At 41.2% G+C, this 23123-nt stretch overlaps 1 protein-coding gene across 2 annotated transcripts in view; it reads left to right on the top strand.

Annotated features, from left to right (window-relative positions):
- Positions 1-5996: 5996 nt before the first annotated feature.
- The window catches only part of exo1 (exonuclease 1), a 34208-nt gene continuing 17081 nt past the window's right edge, over positions 5997-23123 (top strand). The window contains exons 1-13 of one of the 2 annotated variants that reach the window (XM_079689605.1): positions 5997-6615; positions 7694-7890; positions 8103-8222; positions 11000-11123; positions 12067-12204; positions 13820-14032; positions 14769-14956; positions 15119-15221; positions 15297-15510; positions 15863-16040; positions 17090-17627; positions 17805-17894; positions 19271-19369. In XM_079689605.1, coding sequence (XP_079545731.1) covers positions 7730-7890; positions 8103-8222; positions 11000-11123; positions 12067-12204; positions 13820-14032; positions 14769-14956; positions 15119-15221; positions 15297-15510; positions 15863-16040; positions 17090-17627; positions 17805-17894; positions 19271-19369 — 2166 coding nt within the window. In that variant the 5' untranslated portion in view covers positions 5997-6615; positions 7694-7729. Of the gene's footprint in view, positions 6616-7693; positions 7891-8102; positions 8223-10999; positions 11124-12066; positions 12205-13819; positions 14033-14768; positions 14957-15118; positions 15222-15296; positions 15511-15862; positions 16041-17089; positions 17628-17804; positions 17895-19270; positions 19462-23123 lie in introns of both variants that reach the window. The other variant, XM_079689604.1, reaches the window with a different exon arrangement.

The following is a 23123-nucleotide window of genomic DNA, read 5'->3' as shown; positions in this document are numbered from 1 at the left end:
TTATAATTACACTCGACGCAGCGGCGTTGACACAACATTAAACCGTTCACACACACACGCCGAAATAGTACCAAAAAAAATGTGTGCAGTTTGGTGACAAGCTATGTACTAATAATGATAGTACTAGTCTTAACATGACCCAGTTTGCGCATTAGTTTGCGCTAATTTGGTAATAAGCAGCTACGCCAGTACACAATAGGAATAACTTTAACACATTTCAGTGACAATATTAAACCAAGAGAGTAGGCTTCTACCCGCAAGCAACCAACTATCGTCATGTTTGAGCTAAATCTTGCGGTTTAGCTAACAGTGGAGCCAGTGCATCATAGCTTGGTTTGGTTTGGTTAAACAATTTAGGTGGAACATGTTATATCTGACATTGTACATTATTTTTATATAAGAAATATAACTTGTCTGAATCACACTTACCATATGTCGAAATCACGTCTCAAAAGAAAAAGGCGGCACATGTGACGGTGGAAAGATCTGGCAAAGACGTTGACGTCATGACGTCACACGCACGTTAGATGAGAGAAACTTGATTGATTTGCTTTCACTGATAACAAAATAGCAAGTCAAATCAACGAACAAAAAAATCACATGAATACAACCCACAAAAGTACATTGGAATCTCTAAAGCATAAATCTGAATCAGATGTATTAAATGTATTAAGTTACTTCAACTTCTATCAAGTACACTTTTTAGAGTGTACCACAAAATGGTTCTGAGACTTATTCAGAAATGTCAAAGGTTCATCACAAACACTGCAGCATTTTCTGCTTCTACCGTATTTCATTGCATGCTTCAGAATAGATATATATATATATATTGATATATAGTGCTTGTGAAGGAACAGGGGACACATATATAAAGAGATATATATATATATATATATATATGAAAACAAGAGGGACATAATATCACAAAACAATTAATGATGATGATTATTTCAGCCATATGTATAATAATGTTAATATCTATGAGATTTAAACTAATAATAATAATTCCCTGCAAAAGCACTAATTACAATACAATAATGGCAAAAATAGCAATTCGATATATAGTACAAATCAATCATTGTCATGTGAAGAAAGGAGTGGTTGGACCCAAATGCGGAGACAGCAGAAAACTTAACAAAAATGTATATTTAACAGGCAGAACAGGAACTCAAGTAACAACAATCAACACGGAAAAAAACAGAACTTCATGACATAGACAAACAAGGAACCGACAAGAACAGGACAGAAAACCAGGACTTATATACTAACAGGGTGACGAGGGGATGAAGTGCAAGTGGACACACAACACAGTGTGTAGCTGTGATGGAGATATTTTCAGTTTAGCTGAATGCCATGGCACACATGTATGACATACATCCCAGGTCTTAGAACACCGAATGTATAACTTTATCAGTTTAAAAAATATAAATAAACGAACCTGAAAACGTGATCAATTCCCAATTATGCATTTTCACGAGAATTTTACATTATCCGTTGCTAGGTTTTAGATTATCAGAAGGTAAAACTGGTATCAAAATTAGTCAGTCGGAATATTTTATTACATTATGGCCAGGTACTCACAAGAACATATCCTAGATGTCTGAGATCATCCAGAGATTACATTATAAACTTAATTTTAGCCTCTTCACCTTATTGGAGTCAAGAATTACTGTCAAGCTCACCAAGAAACAGCATCGTGTATGAAGACGGAAGGAAAATGGATAGATACATGTTGAAAAGCATTGTAATTAGTAAAAGAAACAAGAGCATTTTTTAAACTTCATGCAGATATTAATAGCATTTCAAGCTGTGCATGTTCTCAGGCAGCAATGCATAGTGCATTCATCTATAGCTTTTTTTTGTTGCTTTCCTACAGTATGTGCTTATGTACCGTGGCACTAATGAACAATGTTAAACTCAGGGATATGTTTTGTAATATATCAATGTCAACACATTATGTTTTCTTTAAAAAAACATTTAGTGGCTATTATTGAATTCCCCCACGAGGTCTAGACTGTTATTTGTCGAAAACACGTCCCAATGGATGACTATATAAAGCCCAGTCACCGTGGCAAAGTGCAGGCCACAAGCGGGCTAGTAACTGTCACAACATCAATGAGAGAGACCATTGTTTAAACTAAGTAATTTATTTAAGGAAAATTCACTTAAATACTGCAACATAAAAACATAGGTACACACATATATACACTGCACACTAGAAAAATGTGCAAAGTAGTAGTTTTAAAAAAGGCAATTTGTATGAGTTCAAAGGGCAAAGAACAGCCTGCAGGGGAGCCGCTGTGAAATATGTGTCATGTCCGTGACAAAATCAGACAACATTCAATGTTGCCATGAATGACAGTATATTTTGGATGACGTCCAGTCCAAGATCTCCTCTACGACCAGCAAGAGGATCAAACTGTGCGGTGAGTTGCTCCATGTCCTCATCGCTTAGCAGGTGCTGGTTTCAAGGTACGGTGACCCTCTCTGGCCAGTCCAATGCAACATCCCCTGCATCAGCTCCACCCTCTTTTTCTGGCTCCTCCTGAGCATCTCCTTGTCCTCCACCAAAGAGGCTCTGCATGGCAGAAGTGGTCTGGCCCTGCCGTTCCAGGCAACCTTGGACAAAAAGTTGTATGGGACTCTGGTGTCTTTCGGTCCTCAAGCCATGATTGTTCCACTGGTCCAAAAAACCCTGTAGGTCATGGTTTATGCGTGGGAGATAGACATAATGCAGGGCCCACATGTGCATTTCATTGTCTACGTCTATTGTGCCTTCACTTGTTGAAGAGGTCATAATAGACGTTGCTCACACCTCGCCACAGGTCACCCCAGAGCCGTTCTATTCTCTGGTTGTGAGTGCTTCTTCCACGGAGAGCACTGCCTCTGTGAGAGCCTCTGAAGATGTCATTAGGCAGACAGCGTTGTTTTCGCCCCCATGGTCGGTTCTGACCCTCGAGGGCACACTATACTTGGCCACCGCGTCCATGAAGCTCATCATCAAGCTTCATGGACAGTAGTTTGGGACAGTAGTTTGCACGAAGACATACTGTTTTGTGGAGAGCTACCAACACGAACTACGGCTCAGGAATGTTTCCGCTGCATGGATAATTACTTCACTGAGAACGGCCTGGACTGGCAGAACTGTGTCGGGGTGTGCAGTGACGGTGCAGCATCAATGACTGCCAGGCATCATGGTGTCATTAGACAGATCCTTGATCGTGCACCAGAAGCTAAATGGACACACTGTTTTCTCCAACGTGAAAGCCTTGCAGCAAAAAAGATGTCACCAGACCTCCACCAGGTGATGGATGTAAGTGTGAAAACCATAAACTTTATTAAAAACAATGCTGTGAACTCCAGATGTTTTGCTAAGCTTTGTGAGGACATAGAAGCAGATCATGTCCAACTGCTATATATCACAGTGAAGTGAGATGGCTTTCCAGAGGACTGGTCCTCAATCGTTTGTTTGAACTGAGGAATGAGGTCTTCTCTTTTCTCAGTGAGAAAAAATCTAATCTTGTAGATTACTATGCTGACACAATGTTCACAGCAAAACTTGCCTACCTCTGTGACATTTTTTCACTACTGAACCAACTGAACACCTCACTTCAAGGAAGAAACAGCAACATATTTTGTGTTGCAGACAAAGTTGAAGCTTTCAAGAGGAAACTTGCTTTGTGGACCAAGAGGGCCCAGGAAAATAGGATGGACATGTTTCCACTTTTGTCTGACATTTTGGAAAACTCCCCTCAGGTGAAGATCAGCGACTCAGTCTCCCAGCACCTCTCACAACTGGCAGAGAAATTTGGTGACTACTTTCCTGAGGATCCCAGAGAGGGAAACATGTGGATTTTGGACCCATTTTCAGTGGATCCCACTGCAAATGATGTTGCTTTGCCCTCACACCTGGAATCCCAGCTTCTGGACGTTTCCACTGACAGCACTTTAAAGCTGCAGTGGGGCAAACTGGACCTGGGCTCATTCTGGGTTGCTGTCTCAAAGGAGTACCCATGTCTTGCACTGAGGGCTGTGAAACTCCTTCTCCCATTCACAACTACGTACCTGTGTGAATCAGGATTCTCCATTGTGGCCACAACTAAGACTAAAGCCCGAAACAGACTCAGAGCAACACTGGAGTCTACTCTGAGAGTGAGCCTTTCTCCCATTCCACCCAGACTGGATCTGATTATGTCTCAGAAGCAGGCCCAAGTGTCTCATTAAGAGGTCAAGATAAAAAGGGAGTTGTATTATTGTTGTTATTGTTGTTCATTGTTGTTATTATTTGTGTCATTGTTCATTTGTCACAGATATAAAGATTATTCTGGTTCTGCCATGCAAAAATGGAGACTGCTGAAGCAATTTTCAAATAGCTTTGCAGATTATAAGGCTATAGTTTCATTTGCACTTTATTTCAATTTCATTTAGTTTATTTATTTAATTTAAAAATAGATTTATATTATTTGAATGCATTTATTTTATCACCCCCTTTTATTGATTGATTGATTATTTATATATATATATATATATATATATTTTTTTTTTTTATTAATTTAAAGTAAAATCCTAATATTGGTCTTTTTTATTATTATTTAAAAGCCTGACTTGATCCTTGACATTTTTTCTTGTCACAGCTTGATTTGGTCCAGGAATTATCAGCCTGTTCGGTGTCTTGATACAGTATGTGTAGGTTTACATACACATGTTTAATAAAAGTATTTGTGATGATCCCATTTTATCATGTCATTTTATTTGATAAGGTTTTTGCTTGTTAAACAGTTAGTGGATTTGGTTTATTATTGAATACAAATCAAACCGAGAATGAGGTCAATTAAACTTATACAGTGTTAATATTTAATGGGCCCCGGGCCACTTTGTACTATAAAAATTGGGCCTCAAGGTCAAAAAGGTTAAGAACCCCTGCTCTAAGGTGAGTGACTTGGCATTTCTAGCAAGACCAGAGGCTGAACATTTTGATATGTAACACCATGCCATGTTATAAGAAGTACATTTAAAAAGGTGATTTAAGGAGACATCTAAAAATTGAGAAAATACCCTTTACTTCACACTCCAGAGGGATCTGGTTGTACAATCTGGGATAATGTACAATTCACAGCCTCACAATGTCAGGAACTTTTCATCTACAGATTGCTTTGGTTTGGCTTTACTCTTCACTGATTCGTTACAGAAACGTTGAACTCATTGGCTATGGAAATCAGAAGGAGGGGCTCATTATCATATGAAAAACCGCGCGAAAATACGCCCGTATGTTCGCCCGTTTTTTCGCACCAACTTACGGGCCTCCCCGAAACTACGGACGAACATACGGGCGTATTATGGCACCTTTGGCTTTCGATACCGCAGTTCCTCTCCACGGGCTGCGGAGGCGAAATGCTTGATGGGAAACGAGTCGCTGGTATCTCGAGCTGAGCGCTCATTGGTGGTTTTTACCCCGTGCTGCTGGTGAAGCTTTCCATTGGCTCGGCAAAAGTTTGTTGTTGTTTTGTGTCAGTTTTACGTCGCCACTCCCATTTACATTTTTCATCATTGTTCCACAATGTTTATCATCATGAAATTAATATCTATATATGTTATACTATACTTGCACTGCTTACCGTTTTCATACTTTATATATCTTAGCATATTCATACACTTCATACTGCTCACAGGCTGCTGTGTATATTCATACCCCTCACTGTTTATTCATCATTCAATTCATTCTATATTTTATCCTGTAGATTGTGTACATTACTTTTCACTGCTTGTTGCGCTCCTGGTTGGAAGCTAAACTGCATTTCGTTGTCTCAGTACCTGTAATATGTGCAATAACAATAAACTTGAATCTAATCTTGAGCAGGAACAAATGTGTTTACTTAGTACATATCTGACATTAACGATTAAACACATGTGTGCATTCTTTATAAATGCAAAACCGAGTCAAGCCGACTCCGGAGGTGGCGGTATGCACCTTAAAGTGGTTTGCAATCCGCCAAAAAACCGAGAGAAGAAGAAGAAGAAGAAGAAGAAGAAGAAGAAGAAGAAGAAGAAGAAGAAGCCGACTCGGAGCTGTCCGACTTCAGGCGAGCTTTTTGAGACCTCCCCCGGCTGCGATCGGCTATTCTCGTCTACTTTCGAGGCGAGCCGCAACGCGTCTCAAACAAGCCTAGCTGTTTTGGACGTCATCTTCCTCCTGAGAGCGCCATGCTCATTTGCATGCTTGATATATTCACCAGTGTACCGCATTTGATATATAGACGAGGGTGGGATCATCACTAGCCCTAACATTACATGCTAAAGGTTGCACATAAAGCCATGTTATTTTATCTCAATCAGGTCATGAACAGAGAGAAACAGCTAGTGTGAGACTCGCAGAATGTAACCAAGAAACAGGTCTTTAGTAACTAGCCTACATAAACATCCTAACGTGAGTAGCCGGATGAAGCGGTTCAGTTTGGGAACGGACCTTTTCTTCCGTTGATCCCTCCCTCTCGGTCCATCCGGCCAATTGCAGCAGCTCATGTACGGAAATCCTTCTTTTGCCGCTAAAACCAAACTCGCTCCAGTTTCTGCCGTTCCAAGCTGCCTGAATGTTTTGATTACAAATAACAAAAATAAGTAAGTTTTTCATTTACTTCATTATATTCCTTGCTTTTGCATGTTGTCTAGGTCAATGTGTGTCATCGTTGACTGCTTACAGTTCACACGGACAGAGGTTTCAGGCACCGTTGAGACTGTCCACTGTGTTCAGTTAGGATACTTCGTAAGGTTATATAATATGATGAACTCATCAAGACACTAACTGAACCATTAAATACTGAAAAGTCCTTTCAAGTCATCTTGTCATAATAGCTAATTATGTAAGAGCAGGAACTAGTACACTGAACTCAAAAGAAAGGATGTCACTTTCCTACGTTACTTTTGAACGTACACTTCCGATTTAACGTTTGCTTGCTTACTAACAAATAAACATACAAAGATCTTGTTACACAAATGATAAATAATTTTTAGAGGCGTAATGCTAAATTCCTCGCACATACTTTCCCAGAGGTAGGTATTTTGTAACCTGAAAACTCAATTTTCAGAACTAAATTCTCTGTTGTTTGTGTTTGCTAGCTTTAGCCCTCTCTTGTCTTTGATGAACGAGGGCTACGTTACTTTGCTAGCTGGGTTAATCCTCAAATGAGGGAACTGGGTTTACTTTACATTAAAGCTGGGCGGGATGCGGTTAAAGGGTTGTAATGGGCAAATGAAGTATCTGTTTTACAAAAAAACTCTAATAATAACTATACATAACTCATCGTTTCCCTTTGAGTGAAACAATAGACCGAATCTGTCTCTGTCAGGAAAAAAAACAATAGATCAGGAGTTATTTGTAATCTGTTAGTAGCTCTGTCTTCAGTGGACTGCACATGTTGCTTAGATTCAAGAGCAAATTAGGTTGCATGTCCTTTGTCCTCTCTCTCCTCTGTATTGCCTATCATCTCTCAACTGAGACGTCCAGTCCTAAAGCTGAAGTGCTGGGCAGCAAAGGTCACCCAAGGGCCTAGATGGCCAGCACCACTAGGCAGCAAATCTACAATGTCCACATACTTGGCATGTGTGAAAACTCCTATATGCAGCTGTTTTGTGTCATGAATATATCTTTGCTCAATTTCGAACAGTTGTTCTATCAGTATTTCTGATTGTTCTACAGTCTCAAAATAAGCGTGGCTGAAATCACCAGCTGAACATGGGAATCTCTGGCCTGCTGCAGTTCATCAAAGATGCTGGAGAGCCTATCAGCGTGAACAAATACAAAGGCCAGACAGTGGCAGTGGACACATACTGTTGGCTGCACAAAGGAGCATTCTCTTGTGCTGAGAAGCTCGCTAAAGGAGAACCAACTGACCAGTAAGCATTTTTATTATTCTAGCTGAAATCAAAAGGAAAGTGTTCATAGCTAGGTAAATATTTTCTTTCTAACGGTTAGTGGGTCTATTATTACCCAATTATTTTATTTGTCTATATTATCTATATCCTCTTTTTTTCTATTAATGGGTAATATTGTTAGAATGGTTCAATGTTTAGAACTGATATTATAATTTGTATTTATCCAATTCTAGGTATGTGTGGTACTGCATGAAATTTGTGGACATGCTGTTGAACTTCGGTGTCAAACCAGTTTTGGTGTTTGATGGACGCAATCTGCCTTCAAAGCGAGAGGTGGAAAAGGCTCGAAGAGAGTGAGTATTAGCCTGTATTGCACTTAAGTGTATGGCTGGGTACATGACACATGCATATTATTGTCTGCGACCTCACAAGTCCTAGTAAAGCCATCAGTCGGCTTCTCTCCTCATCAGAGGTCGTCTCCATGTCCCAAACTGGGACTAAGAGCACGTCAAACTGATCACACATTTTCAACAGTCATAAACACACAGTATGGGTGTGAGCTGTCTTACCTTAAAGGGGGCGCTTTTCTCCACAAAACTATTCACCCCCTACAATCAAATATTGATGATCATTTACACCAGTTAAACTCTTTTTGTATTGTAATATGTTTTTGCTATTTTTGGAGCCGGTAGCTCCCTAGATTATGTTCCTAGAGTTAGTTTGTTGCTAACTGCTTGTTGCCCCCATTGTTGTGAAGTCTAGCTGCTGCATGCACATCACTTTTGTACTGTGCATGAGCACTGATGGATAACTGCATGCTTTCAGGCAAGCTCTGGCAAAGGCTCATCTCGTTGGAACCAGAGTTCTGTGATCAGAGAATGTGAAACACAGGAATAGGTTAAAGATGGAGGGATACGAAAAGGTTAGCCTTGAAGTTGGCAACTATAAGGCTCAGGCTATTTTAAGATGGACCAGCCACTTCAGCTTAAAGAAAAATAGCTTTTGCTTACACAGAATTGTTGTACCATGCGTTAGCAGAGATGGCTAACTGCATGCTTTCAGGCAAGCTCTGGCAAAGGTACAGACTGCAGCACAGAGAGAGAAAGGAGGAGGAGAAGAAGAGGTAGAAAGCAGGCCTGTGTTGCAGTTGTGTTGGCCCAGTGACATCATGGTTCACAGGCTGAGGTGTTGGGAAGTCAGCCTTGGCTTAGCCTCCTTAGCTGATGGCTTGACCAGGTATATGGAGCTAACAGCTAATGATTCACTCTGAGCTAACCGGTCACCATCCATGCAGTTTAAGATGCAAAAACAATGTCAAGTCAAACAACGTGGTCATTTTACAATCTTCACTTGTCATCCTGGTTAATAAGGATTAATAATCCTGTTAATGTTGCTTATCTGGGTGTTTACTGTGAACAGCTACAAACTGGCAGTAGTGGAGTATGCTCATCTGCTTAAAAACTAATAACAAATACTGAAGCTAACGTTGGGAAAGGAGCTAAAGCAGAATTGCACCATGAATCAAAGCAAAACAAACTCCACAGAGAACCCTGTATGAAAGAAAATAAATGTGACTATAACGGAAACATGACAGAGAATGACTGAGGGCCTGTTCCAAACACAATAATACAGTGGTATGCATACCTGCTAACAAACACGCTCAAACAAAGCTTGGTTTATTAGAAGGAATGCATTCCACAACCGCAACAGAGCAGCATTGTTTATGTGTGAAGGTGCAGAGCGGAATGTACCGACCTGCCAACAGATGAGACCAAACAACCCCCCGCAAACAAATAGTTGAACATCAAGGTCCTACACCTCATTATTATCTTTAACGAGGAAGCTGAGCTCTATCTGACTGTCCTACTTGTGTCTTTGCTTACAGTGGTGCCACACAATCACTCCCTCCAGACAGTTGCCTTTTAATTTTTATTTATGTCGTTCAATTTGTCCAGAAACATAGCCTTCAGTTTTAGGAATAATCAACATTCTTTAGTTAGTTTGGATTTGGAATCGTTGTTTTGTTCAAAAGAATAATCTCAACATATAAAACTTCCCTTTTAAAATATTATTTGTGTAAATGCAATCGCTAGATGTAAAAAGTTAACGTTAGGCTAAAAAGGAACTACAACACATTCACATGACTTCACGTGACCACCGCTTAGCTCAAGACAGCTAATGCGTGGTGTTATGACATTGAGTCCCCCTATTTAGCCCCTTGTCAGCAACAAAGACATCAGTCTCTGCTTCCGCTAATAGTACATAAGCAAAAGTAGAGACTGATGTGTTTATGGACTCTCTTATTTGGGGTTCCAACCCTTATGAACAACCTGTTTTGATCAACAGATCTGAAGTGTGCTTTTAAAGGTCCCATGTCATGGCCGTTTCTACTGATCATAATTCCATTGTTGAGGTCTACTAGAATAGATTTACATTGTTCAATTTTCCAAACTCACTTTGGTTTCTCATACAGCATCTCTGTATAGTATGTGTTTTCACTCTCTGTCCTACACGGCTTGTCGGAGCTCCTGCCCCCCCCTCCCTGTGCGCCCAGTGGCCGTCTGCGAGACAGCGAAATCCAGCCCGAACACACACACAGACCCGCAGCCTGGCTGGGAGTTTGTGTGTGTGCTCACACGCCGCGTCCCGCCGTCTCAGGGAGGAGGAATCGGCGGAGCTGCAACTGAGAAAAGATTGAGTGTGTGTGTGTGAGGAAGTCCGCTGATTGGTCCATTTGGACTAATCCACGGACTTAACGTAATGGCTCCGCGGACGTAACGTAACAGCTCCACAGATTGGTCTATTCGGACCAATGGATCAATTTGGGTATGGGCACGTCATTCTGCCCAGGAAGAAAACAATGGAAAAAGAGAAATCTCCAATGAGGCGTTCTGGGGCAGCATAGACAGGTCTTTTCTGTGTTAGAGTTTTACTCGCTACAGGGTGTACTTTGAGGGTTTGTGACTCTGCAGACCATTTACATGCAGAAAAACCTCCATAACACACAAGGGGACGGGTAATAACCGGAAAAGCATATTATGGGATCTTTAACACTGACAATATATTGTGCTAAAGAGATTTAGTGTAAAGCGTCCCAATATTTATTCAGTTTCTTTCTTTTCCGCTTTAGACGCAGAGAAAGCAACCTTCAGAAAGGCCGGCAGCTGCTACGTGAAGGCAAACTGTCTGAAGCCAGGGACTGTTTCACTCGCTGTGTGAACATCACCCCCTCAATGGCTCATAACCTTATTAAGGTGAGGACTTCCTATCTTCCTATCTCTCCTATATAACATACTTATATGAGTGTCTTTACTCTGGGGCTGCCCACTGAAGTGGTTCAGAGTCTCCTCGCATTTTTAAGAGTCTGTCTTTTTTTATATTGTAAAAATATATTGTAGACTGATATATGAGTTTGGTGTGGGGCAGCTAAACTGACATTTCCCATGCTGATTGATTGATTTTTACTTCATATAATCCAAGATCAAAAAGTCAGTCTGTAATAATGTTGAGTGTTTATAAAACTTGTATATCGGTACACAATAATGGTATGAACTAAATATACCACAAGCACTATATGACAGTTCTTAATGCTCTAAACTTCACATATTAAATATTTATCCATTTGAACAAGTCAATGTTAACAGTTAACAGAACATGTAGCAACAATAGGGGAGGGGGCAAACGGGTTCCAAGTACATCATAGCAGACTCTCTGAATTCTGAAACATGCAGTATATTCAAACATGGCAATAACATACAAGCTCATATTAAGAGTACACTGAAAAAGATTCATGAATAGAGGTGGAGAAAAGGAACGCTTTGAAAGAAATCCCCCTGAAAAAGAATGGGCTTTTCTTCTTCATGTGTATGTTTTGGTACATAGAACTAAAATTATACAAAACATTTCTGCTCAAAGTAAAAGTTGCCAAAATATAGAGTAGATTATAAAGACAGTAAACTAGAATCTGTAATATCTCTTCACAAGTATCCATTTCAATTGATTTTCTTTTCTTTCTCTTTTTTTTAAATCAATTTGTGACACATGGCCTTCAATAAGTATAATCTTCAAATAAGACCTTCACCAAATGTTTCTTTTTGTACCCCACAAATGCATGCTTTGGTTTCTTCTTTGTGGTCACATACATCATGTTGTTGTTCCATGTTGGGGAAGTGATGTATGACATTTTGTTTCAACCAGGTTGCTAGGGCGAGAGGGGTGGACTGTGTGGTGGCTCCATATGAAGCTGATGCTCAGTTAGCTTACCTTACCAAGAGTGGCTTGGCCCAGGCTGTCATCACAGAGGACTCTGACCTGCTGGCATTCGGCTGCAAGAAGGTAAGGAGTGCAAGACCCAGGGTGCATTTCCAGCTGCATAAGTATGTAAATGCTCAAAAGGAAAGCCCCTTGGTTGGTATGTGGATTAGAATGATCCAGACTATGTTGACGATTTAACATGAGCCTGGCCTTTTTTGTTGTTCTTTGAAGCTGGTTTTCAATTCATGTGGAATTGCATTCATATCTAAAAGACCAGACTAATTGTCATTCTGCTGGATCATTCCCAAGACTTTTAACTGTGGACCACATACACAAACCCAACCCTGGTGTAGTTCAACTCATGATGTGGTTTGTTTGAGAAGTAGTGAATGCAGTAATCATTCTCTGGTGCGAAACAAAACAACAGGTTCAAAGAGGAGGACTCGGTCCGCCAATTGCATGAAATCAACTAAAATGCAGGAGTATGAGCCACCTGGAATTGTTGAGTTGGAAAAAGGTTAACAATGGTGGGCCTAAGAGATATTTTTAGAGCATCCAGAATAACCAGAGGCTTCCTAAACACTTCTCAAATGTGTTATGTAGGAACAGCAAAACATGACTCGTATAACAAAGACTTCTGCGTGTACATTTCTTTCTAACCAAAAGTTTGTCATCAAAAGAGAATCTAACTAAATGTAGTTTAGGATACTGTGAGCAAAATGAAACACACTTACATAGGCTTTAAAGCTGCTTTTAAGATATATTAGTGAGGTTGTGTTTTCATCACAGGCTGAATAAGAATCAGCAGGTTATTTGAGCCTATATTGACTTGTTAGCCTGCATAAATAAAGCTAGATTTAGATAACAGGGCTGTGCTGGTTTTTATTGAGATAAGAGTACTGGTATTTTGCCTATTTTCATTATTCAAACCAGTTTCAATTCTGCTTGGCGGATAAGATTTCCTATGCTTACTTTGTGTAAGATCAATTCAGTTGGCCAACCAGCACGGATGATATCAGAAGGGCATTGGCTTCAGTGTTCATCCTGTTTGCAACAAACCATGCATTAGACAGAAGCAAAAACAACCTTTTAACAGGGTGTCCGCAGGGTCTTAAAAAGTATTAAAAGTTGATAAATCAATTTAGCGAAAATTAAGGCTATTAAAAAGTATTAAACGGCCTTTTCTAAGGTATTACATTTTGTAGCTTGTTTTCAATAAGTATATAAATTGTCCAAAGAGGTTGTATTCTACAGTGTGCCTGAATGTAATCATTGCGTAGGTGTGTAGTGTGATTCTGTGTAGTTTATTTATGGCATCCCGTTGGGTTTGACGTCATCTGAACAGGACATCACACGCTCACTGCTTGATAGCGCGCGAAGGTCAGTTTACGCCGGTTGTTAAACAACATCGTTATGGGGAAATGCAAGTTTGCGTCCAAATGGTTGGAAGATAAGGAGGAAGGACAATCAATACTGTATATAGTAAATGTGAGGTAGAGTGTGTCGCCAATGTAACCGGTTAAAACTCAAAGTGGCGATGAGGTCTTAAAATGTATGGAAAGGGTCTTAAAAAAGGTCTTAAAAGGTATTACATTCGTCTTCAGGATTCCTGCATATACCCTGTTTAAGAAATAGCCTCAGATACTCCCACTGCTCACACTATGCTTCGAAATCACTTGTCTTTCACATCATGCAGGTGATCCTCAAAATGGACAAGCAGGGCAACGGCCTGGAGATTGACCAGGACAACATGGGCCGCTGCCGCTCTCTTGGGAACGTGTTCACAGAGGAGAAGTTTCGCCACATGTGCATCCTCTCTGGGTGCGACTATCTGGCCTCCTTACATGGCATCGGCCTGGGCAAGGCCTGCAAGCTGCTCCGTCTGGCCAAAGACCCAGATATCCTCAAGGTACCTCACTTTTAACAAGGACAGGTCAGCATGGTTGGCTGCACACCAAACCTGCTTCTAAGTTTAACTCTATTGATTCAAAGTGGATCAAATCTTCCAACGGCTTATGATCCAAATGGCATCTTAGGTCCAACAGATTTAAAGTGATACTAAATAACATAAAGTTGAATTAAACCAACTTATTGCTTTATTAAAATACTTGATATTGTTAAAGGTAGGTATTCTTTAAGTAGATTTGTATAATTCGTATAAATGATTCCCCTTAACGAATGTGGCATTACATGTATTTATTGAACTTGGAAATATTAGTAGTTTAACCCAACTCCCTTCATGCAGGAAGAACAAATTTCCTCTTATTAAATTTGTTCTTTCTAAATGTTGTTCATTTTCACCATTTGTTCTTGTAATCTAAGTTATATGTTATAAGTATATATATATATATATATATATATATAGGACACAAAAAACTTGCACAATATAAAGGTTTTACTTTTTTTTTAAGGCATATGGTTTCACAATATTTATATTGAAGGTAATCGATTAAGTGTAAACTGTAAAAAATAGAAAGTTCTCGACACAATTCCAGTTTTTTATTATTCAAATATTGGTCAAAAGTACTAAAGAACAAAGAAAGTGAGTCAGTAGTTACACACTAGCACAAAAGGTTTTGCGTCAGTCGAACCATGTAACTGGGTGCAGTGGCAGACATTTGATTGTGAGCTCTTGTTCCCTTCAGGTGATCAGGAAGTTGGGTCAGTACCTGAAGATGAACATCACCGTCCCAGAAGAATACATTGAGGGATTCATCAGAGCCAACAACACCTTCCTCTACCAGCTGGTGTTTGATCCTGTCAAGAGGAAGGTGATTCCCCTCAACCCGTACCCAGAGCACATGGACCCGGCCACCCTCAGCTACGCTGGACTGTATCCTACCATCATGAATCGCTCCTGACCAAATTACCACTGTAAATAGTGGAAATGATACAGTGTCCAGCTGTTATATTTTATTTAGAAATGTGGAATTGTAATTAACTCTCATTCACTTGCACACCATCCATTCCTTGATGATGATGATGATGAACTCAGTAATCTAGGAGATGACAAAGGCTCGCAGATGGCCCTGGGAAACCTTGACATCAACACCTTGGAGAGGATAGACGACTTCAGCCCAGACAAACCCATTCAGCAGGTACCAGATCAGCTGTTCTTTTGAAATAAGTGTCATATTTCATAAAGAATAACTCGGCAAATGTCCCTTTTTTAGCTTTCTAAACCCTGCAGTCGCAGCTGGAACAGCTCAGCAGCCCCCACTGGGCCCAGTATCTGGAGTGGAGGCCTAAAGGCAGCATGTGTTGCCCCGCCCCGGCCTGCTGCCTCCCCAGACAGGCCGTCCTCCACCAGGGGGAAGGAAAGAGTCGTCAGCCTGGTTGGTCTGAGGCTTCCCTGCAGAGAGCTGCAGGTGAAGAGACCCAGAGAAGGTGAGCTGTTAACGTGTGATGTGCAGTTTTCTGAATATCTTTTAACACACTGCACCCATTTAAACCTCCCAGTAAACACACAACAATCTGAATAATAGTTTATGATAAAGGATGATCACTGCAAGCTGTGGAACAATTTACTGACTATGCTTCTGAGAGTCCTTAGATAAATAAATATCTATATCCAATCCTTCAAAAATAACGTGTCTGCGATTAATGTATTTGTTGTTAAGTAAACAGAATCTCTGTGGCAGCAAACAGCAGAGCCGAGATAATAGAGCAAAACAAAGGAAAGCAGCAGTGTGAAGCCTATTATGACATGTTCACTGTACTTCTCTTTTCCTCCTTAAAGACTCTAGTGTATCGGACCAGGATGTGCTGCAGCAATACTCGTCCCCCACTCAGAAGAGATCCAGGTCAGACCAGCTTCCAGAGAAGCCAACAATAACCAGGCCCCGCAACCGCTTCGCTACCCTGCTGCAGAGGAGGAACCAGGAGCCTGAGGAGGACGGCCAGGCCACATGCAGCAGGTGATATAATGGAGGCCCCTTTACATCTTGCATTTTAAAGTGTTTTGGGTGATTGGGTTGCTACAAAATAGTGCTTGTTCATATGAAAGGAAGGGTGTAAATACACAAAAAACAAGACAAAAAGGCAATTGTGTTTTCAATCTGCATACATCAAGTCCAAACCCGGGCAGTGCCTAAGTTTCAGCCCAGCCCATCAAACATGCAGCAATCAGAGAAATGTCCAAAGAGAGGGGGGAAAAGAATCATGGTGCAGCCCTTTGTGGTGTTGCTGCTAAGAGCAAGGAGCAGAGAACAATGGCCTGGTGCAGGCACAACACATGATCCATTCTAAATAATTTTTTTCAATTTAGCTATCATGGCTGTCCGTGCTGGACTGATGTTGGCACTGGCGAGCGGCAGTCCCATGTCCTGTTGCACACCACTGTTGTATTGACAGGCATCTAGTGGCACATTATACACACATCCAGGGTTTGAATTGTTTGTCTTGAAATCTTTCTCTTATGATCATGTTCAGGTGTATATCAGTATGTAGTGTCTCTACTGTGACATGTCTCCATGCTTTAATGTTCAAAAAGCCCTTTATTGTTCTCATACTACCTGTGCTGCAGCACCTCTTTTCACCCTCTGTCTGAAACCAGAGCCCAGTCTGCTCTGATTGATTAGCTGGCCGGCTCTGTTGTGATTGGTTAGCTTAGAGATATCCCGCCCCTTGTACAATGTGTTTGAGCTCTAGCCAATAGAAGCCTTAGTGTTACGTTGTGATGTCACTATTTTCTGGAAGTAAACAAAGGAGTCCAATGGAGGCAAGGAGGTGTGTGGGAGAGAAACTCCCTCTGGAGGGAACTCTGCAGACCATTTACATGCACTAAAACATCACAGGGAAGGGAAAACCCCAAAAGTAGAACGGGGCCTCTTCTTATTGTTTTTTTATTTATTTTTACAATTAGGATGTTTTATTTCACCCACCTATTAATCGAAAGATTTATTCTTGTGCCCACATTTATAACTGCAATCTAATGTCCTGATGTGGTTGTGTTTATTCTGTGTAGATTCTTCCGCAGTTGTAGCTCAGTAGACAGTGTCAGCATGAAGGAGTGTGCTCGGGAGGATCTGCCTCAGGATGTGGAGTCCACAGCTGTGAATCAGGACAGTTCTCCCAACAACCAGACCAATGACAGCGACGCTCCTGACATTCCGTCGGTTGACACCCCCAGCCCACCTCCATCGCCTAGCACCACATCTCCCAGTTCAGCCAGTCAGGGACTCAAGCTGTTCCGCTGGTCTGGCAGCTCATGTTCTGCTGATCAGAAAACACCTCAGTCTTCTGCAGGCCTGGTCGCCCTTCAGCAGTTTCACTACAAGAAGGAGAGTTCTTCTTCGTCTACAAAGACACACAGATCCTCTGGAGACACGTCACTCCCTCCTCCTTCTCCCACTGACCCAGACCCAGAGGAAAGGGAGGACCTCCCGGATTCACCCCCTTCTCAAGACAGCGCCTACTTTACCCAGTCCCAGCCTCACCCCACTTCCTGCCACAAAGAGGAAGTCCTCACCTGCAACTTCTCCTCCTCCTACCAGGAGGAAGCTGTACGTACTTCATACACATTTCCACTTCCTTTTGAAATGTTTATGCAGTGCTTGTGGTTGGGCCAGCCTTCACACATTCATCATCAGCAGAGTTTCATGGCTCATGAGTGGGTGTGCAGAAAGCTATTCGTGTAGCATCACTTTGTCCTCTTATGCATCTTTCATTTGCTTCCTCAGGAAATCAACTCAAGTAAAGATTCTGAGCCAGAGCAAAGTCCCGCCCACTCAGCAGAAGCAGATAAGAGACCTGACATGCTCAGACCAAAGGTAGGATTTGCTGGTAACGACGTTACAATAACAAACTGATAATGTCAATCAAGTTCACTTCTCATAGCAGTTTAACAATGTGTTTTTTAGGGATGGGAATGATTATTCGAATATTCTAAATGAGTCTGGTATTCGATTTAGTAGTTATGAAAATGTGTATAGACAAAAGTATTGGGCCACCTACACATTACACCTACAGGAGCTTTTCTGACATCCCATCCCAAATGATTTGGCATTATTTTAAGTTGGTCCCCCTTTGCAGCTATAATAGCGTCCACTCTTCTGGGAAGGCTTTCTCCAAGATGTTGGAGTGTGTCTTTGAGACGCCCATTCATCCAGAAGAGCATTTGTGAGGTCAGACACTGATGTGGGACGAGAGGCTCGCTGTCCGTTCTAGTTCATCCCAAAGGTGTTCAATGGGGTCGGGGTCAGGGCTCTGTGGGGCCAGTCAAGTTCTTCCACACCAAACTCATCTAACCATGCTTTCATGCAAGGACCTTGCTTTGTGGGGCACAGTCATGCTGAAACAGAAAAGGGCCTTCCCCACACTGTTTCCACAAATTCGGAAGCATAGAATTGTCCAAAATGACTTGATAAGATGAAGCATTAAGAAAAAGAAGGTAACTTTCTCCTGGCATTCACCAAACCCAGACTCGTCCATCAGAAGACAGATAGAGAAGTGTGACTCTTTACTCCACAGAACACCTTTCCACGGCTCCAGAGTCCAGAGGCGGCGTGCTTTACACCACTCCATCCACCGCTTGGTGATGTAAGGCTTGATGCAGCTGCTCGGACATGAGAACCCATGGAGCTCCCACTGTTTGGTCTGATATTAATGCCAGAGCTGGAACTCTGCAGTTATTGAGTCAGCAGAGCTTTGGCCACTTTTACGCACTATGATCCTCAGCACTCTTTCCCCCCCAACACAAACATCTCCGTTTTGTAGCGCAGCCTCTCTTCTCGGAGATCAGAGAAAACCTGTCCGAAATATATAAGGACGAGCCGCTGATGATACCGCTGCGGTCGTTGACCATGCGCTCCTGGTTGAGGGCACCAGCGCAGCCAGGGTCAGACAGCGAGAACCAGCCCAGCTGCAGCAACGACCGCAGACCCGCGTCTTTCCATCCCGTTTGGGGATTACTATTTCACCGCAGACCCAGAATACAATGATGTAGAACTCTATTTCAGTGAGCCACCACAGCAAAACCGACTACAGTGGTGGTGTGTATAGTACTAATTCAATTATGTTAACTGGATAACCGTTTTTTTTGGGGCTGAATATTCAAATATAAATTTGCCTTCCAATTCCCATCCCTCGTGTTAATGTCCCTCAATGTTCTAATATTATCTTCCACTCTTGGTCTTTCTACCTCCAGGTTTCAGGTCTATCGCGGCCTAAGTCCAGCAGCCAAAGTCCAGCTACAAAGGTGCGGACATTGGGCCCCGCCAGGGCCAGTGGACTCAGGAGAAAGCCTGTGAGTTCTGGGAAAAAAAACTCCAATAACGAGAACAACCCGGGTGTGCAGGCCACCATCAGCAACCTGTGGAAGAACTTCAGCTTCAAAAAGTAAAACAGAATTACGCAAGTTACTTTGTAAATAAATACAATATTAAAGGTCCCATGTCATGGGCATTTCTACTGATCATAATTCCATTGTTGAGGTATACTAAAATAGAGGAAACTCATCCTGAGCACACAAACACTCAAAGCCGAAGTAAAAACAATAAGTGTGGCTTGATATTGATTAAGAAAAAGGTTTATAACGCTGTGAGAATGAGTCTGCGGAGAGCATTTCTCCGCGATCCCAACTTGTCTATTTCCAGCGTTCAGGGGGCAAGTCAAGTGGACTCCCTGTTAGTTAAAATGTACGCTAAAGGTCATGGGGCCTCATGTATAACGTTGTGCGTAGGATTCACGTGGGAAGGTTGCTTACGTAGTAGAAATCCGAAAAATAGGTACATAAATGTTCCGACATTTTCCGATTCACCGAGCATTGCGTACTGGCGAGGAAAGTGCGTACGCCACTTCTTACGCCGGTTTCCCTTTTATAAATCACAATCGACTCGAAATGCGGTGCAGCTTTTGCGGGCTTCACTTAACGCCCATATTTGCCTATAAATAGTCAAAGAAACGCCCATTCATTCATTCATTCATTTTGACTGACTACATGAGGAAGATCGCAGGAAATGACGACAGAACAGCTAAAAAAAGACATCTCACACCGTGTCAGATTTAGGTTATTTTGGGGAGGTCGAGATAAAACAAATTGTTTGGTGGATGCAGTTTGAACCAGAGTAGCAGCATGAAAGTCGGATCGTCACCAAAATAAATAAATAAGTGGTCCGAAAAAGTCTAATGACAAAATAAATACACATGGCCTTCCTCAGGCAGTGTGTTTGTACCGGGGACAGGAGACACCCCCTTGATGAGAAACTAAGAAATGATCGGGGAATCCCTCCGGAGTGGAGTCATTACGACTGGATCTGAATTATGTTTGTATTTGGTAGTTTGTTTTCCAGCTGTTGATCAGCAACTATATATCCATAATCCACCAGTTAAAGGAAATACAACTAATGTGTTGTGTTATATTAGCTGTACAATTCTATCCTCCTGCTTACCGCATCATTTATGAGAAAACATTTCATAACATTAACACAACATATTCCAAGTGGTTTTAAATAACATATCCATATTTATTTATTTCTCTCAAGTTATGTTTTTGTGTGCACTGAGGAGTCGCAAACAGGCGTTTGTTTAATCATTTTAAGATTGGCTTTAATCAATGTTTGAAAATGAATTCTTCATATATGATAAATGAGAGGTAACATTTTATTCATTGTTTGTTTGTTTGTAGCCTTTATTTAACCAGGTGAAAAAACCCATTTAGATCAACGATCTCTTTTTCAAGGGAGACCTGCAGCACATTTGTTACACATAAAAACAACAGAAAACAAAAAGGACATCAATACAACATAATTACAGGGGTATACATTAGAAAACTATTCACAATGACAGCTATCTAATAACATTTCATCTATCCAAGCTTTAAAATGATGCAAGGGAACCAAAATGCTCAGTTTAAAAAAAAAATTGCATAGTGTTCCAAGCTAGAGGAGCAACACACATAAAATCTTTAGTACCTAAAACAGTCCTAGCACTTGGCACATGTAATAAAAACACATACTGGGATCTCAGGCAATAGCTATTTGCCACTCTCTGAGAGATCAAAGAGCATATATAAGTTGGTATTATTACCACATATTTCTCTCCATTCTTCCTTCTGCCAACAGTGTCGCAGTTTCTCGTCTCTCCCGTTTTTGTGCTTAGTGCGTACACATGGGTTAGAGTTTGCGTGGAGGACCGCACGTTTTCCCGTCAAGTTAGTATTTTATAAATCGCAAACATTGTGTAGAAACTGGCGTACGCCATTTTTTGAGCGTATATCCCTTTATAAATGAGGCCCCTGGTATGTGAGGAGCTCCGCGGATTGGTCCATTTTGGTTCCGGGAACCGCTTGACGTCATGCAGTTCCCGGAAGAAACAAATGGAAAAAGAGAAATGTCCAACGAGGCGTTCTGGAGCTGCATAGACAGGTATTTTCTTTGTTAGTTTTACTCGCGACAGGGTGTACTTTGAGGGTTTGTGTCTCTGAAAACCGTTTACATGCAGAAAAACCTTCATAACAAACAAGGGGACGGGTAATAACCAGAAAAGCATGACATGGGACCTTTTAATATATGAGTGTAATCACTGTCTTGCATGATTTAGGAAAATTAGTCTTAAAACATAGTTGCCTAGGAATTGTCATGAAACACATGGAAGTGGAAACACAAAAATGTTAAACAGTCATTTGATAGCATACCATGGACGTATTGCTGCATGAGGCATCCATACCAACTGGATGTCTCATCGTAAATCAGAATGTTTTTTCTTGCAGACTGTTTCAACTGAGGCCAACTAAACTGTCTTTAGTAGTTTCTATATTGGTGATTAACAGCTTTGTTATTCAGTTAAGACAAGAGGTTTAACAGCACACAGTTGTCTGGTGAGTTCTGTACAGCGGGAAAGGGTAAACAAACACAGTTACAAGTATCAAAGACTGCCAAATGAGTTTGCTCAGGATGGATGTAACATTTTGCATTCTGGTAACTTTACTGATGTATTTTCATTTGAAAGCGAGGAACATTTCAAACACTACCCAAAAGACAACAGATAGACTAAACAACTGAAAATCATCTTTTTTGCTGTGAATTAGAATTATAAATTCAACTAGAAAATGCATTTCCTGCAGAAAATGCGTGCGAATGCTGCACACTTTGAACATTTATGGCTGAATTTAGCTGAAAAAGCTGAATATGTTATTAGCTGAATGGTAGCTGCTTTTAGCTAAAAAATGTAGAAAAAGCTTAATATTTAAAAGAAAAGGTTTAAAAAAAGGTATACACGACAACATGTATAACCTTGATGTCCTGAAATAGCTAAATAATATAATAGTTGAATGGTTTCTGCAGCTGAAAATAGGCTGAAGGAGTTAAATATCAGATGTAAGTAGTAGTGAATGAATCTGTATTAAGATGAGAAAAGAAAGTAAAAAGGCCTGGAAAAGCAGCAGAATATTTGAACTGCAAACGTTTGAACTAACTTGATGGTGAATTATCTGTCGCCATGGCAACAGCATTTGATGACACCCCATAATACGCCTAGATGTGTTGATGGCTGCATCATTACCAAACCTGTGAAGTTTTGGGCCATTTCGAGCATTTTCACTGAAGTTATGAGAAAATCGTGTTCTATGGTGAGCATTGTGTTGCCATGGCAACGGCATTTGAAGAAATCTCAAAACTGTCCTGTAGATGTCTTCACGGCTGGACTGTTAGCACACATGTGAAGTTTGGGCACTTTTTGAACATTTTCATAGGAGTTATACATTACATTAGGAGGTTACATTACTCTCTCTCTTCTCTTGATCGCCCTTTCTCTTCTCTTGATTGACCTCTCTCTATTCCCTTGATCACCATCTCTCTCTTCTCTTGATTTCCCTCTCTCTCTTCTCTTGATCGCCCTCTCTTCTCTTGATCGCCCTCTCTCTCTTCTCTTGATCACCCTCTCTTCTCTTGATCACCCTCTCAATCTCCTATCGCCCTCTCTCTCTTCTCTTGATTGCCCTCTCTCTTCTCTTGATCACCCTCTCTCTTTTCTCTTGATCACCCTCTCTCTTCTCTTGATCA

The sequence above is a fragment of the Notothenia rossii genome, assembly GCF_949606895.1.
Source record: "Notothenia rossii genome assembly, chromosome: 6".
NCBI lineage: Eukaryota > Metazoa > Chordata > Actinopteri > Perciformes > Nototheniidae > Notothenia > Notothenia rossii.
Note: the sequence above shows the minus strand (reverse complement) of the source record. Positions and strands in the feature narration are given on the sequence as shown.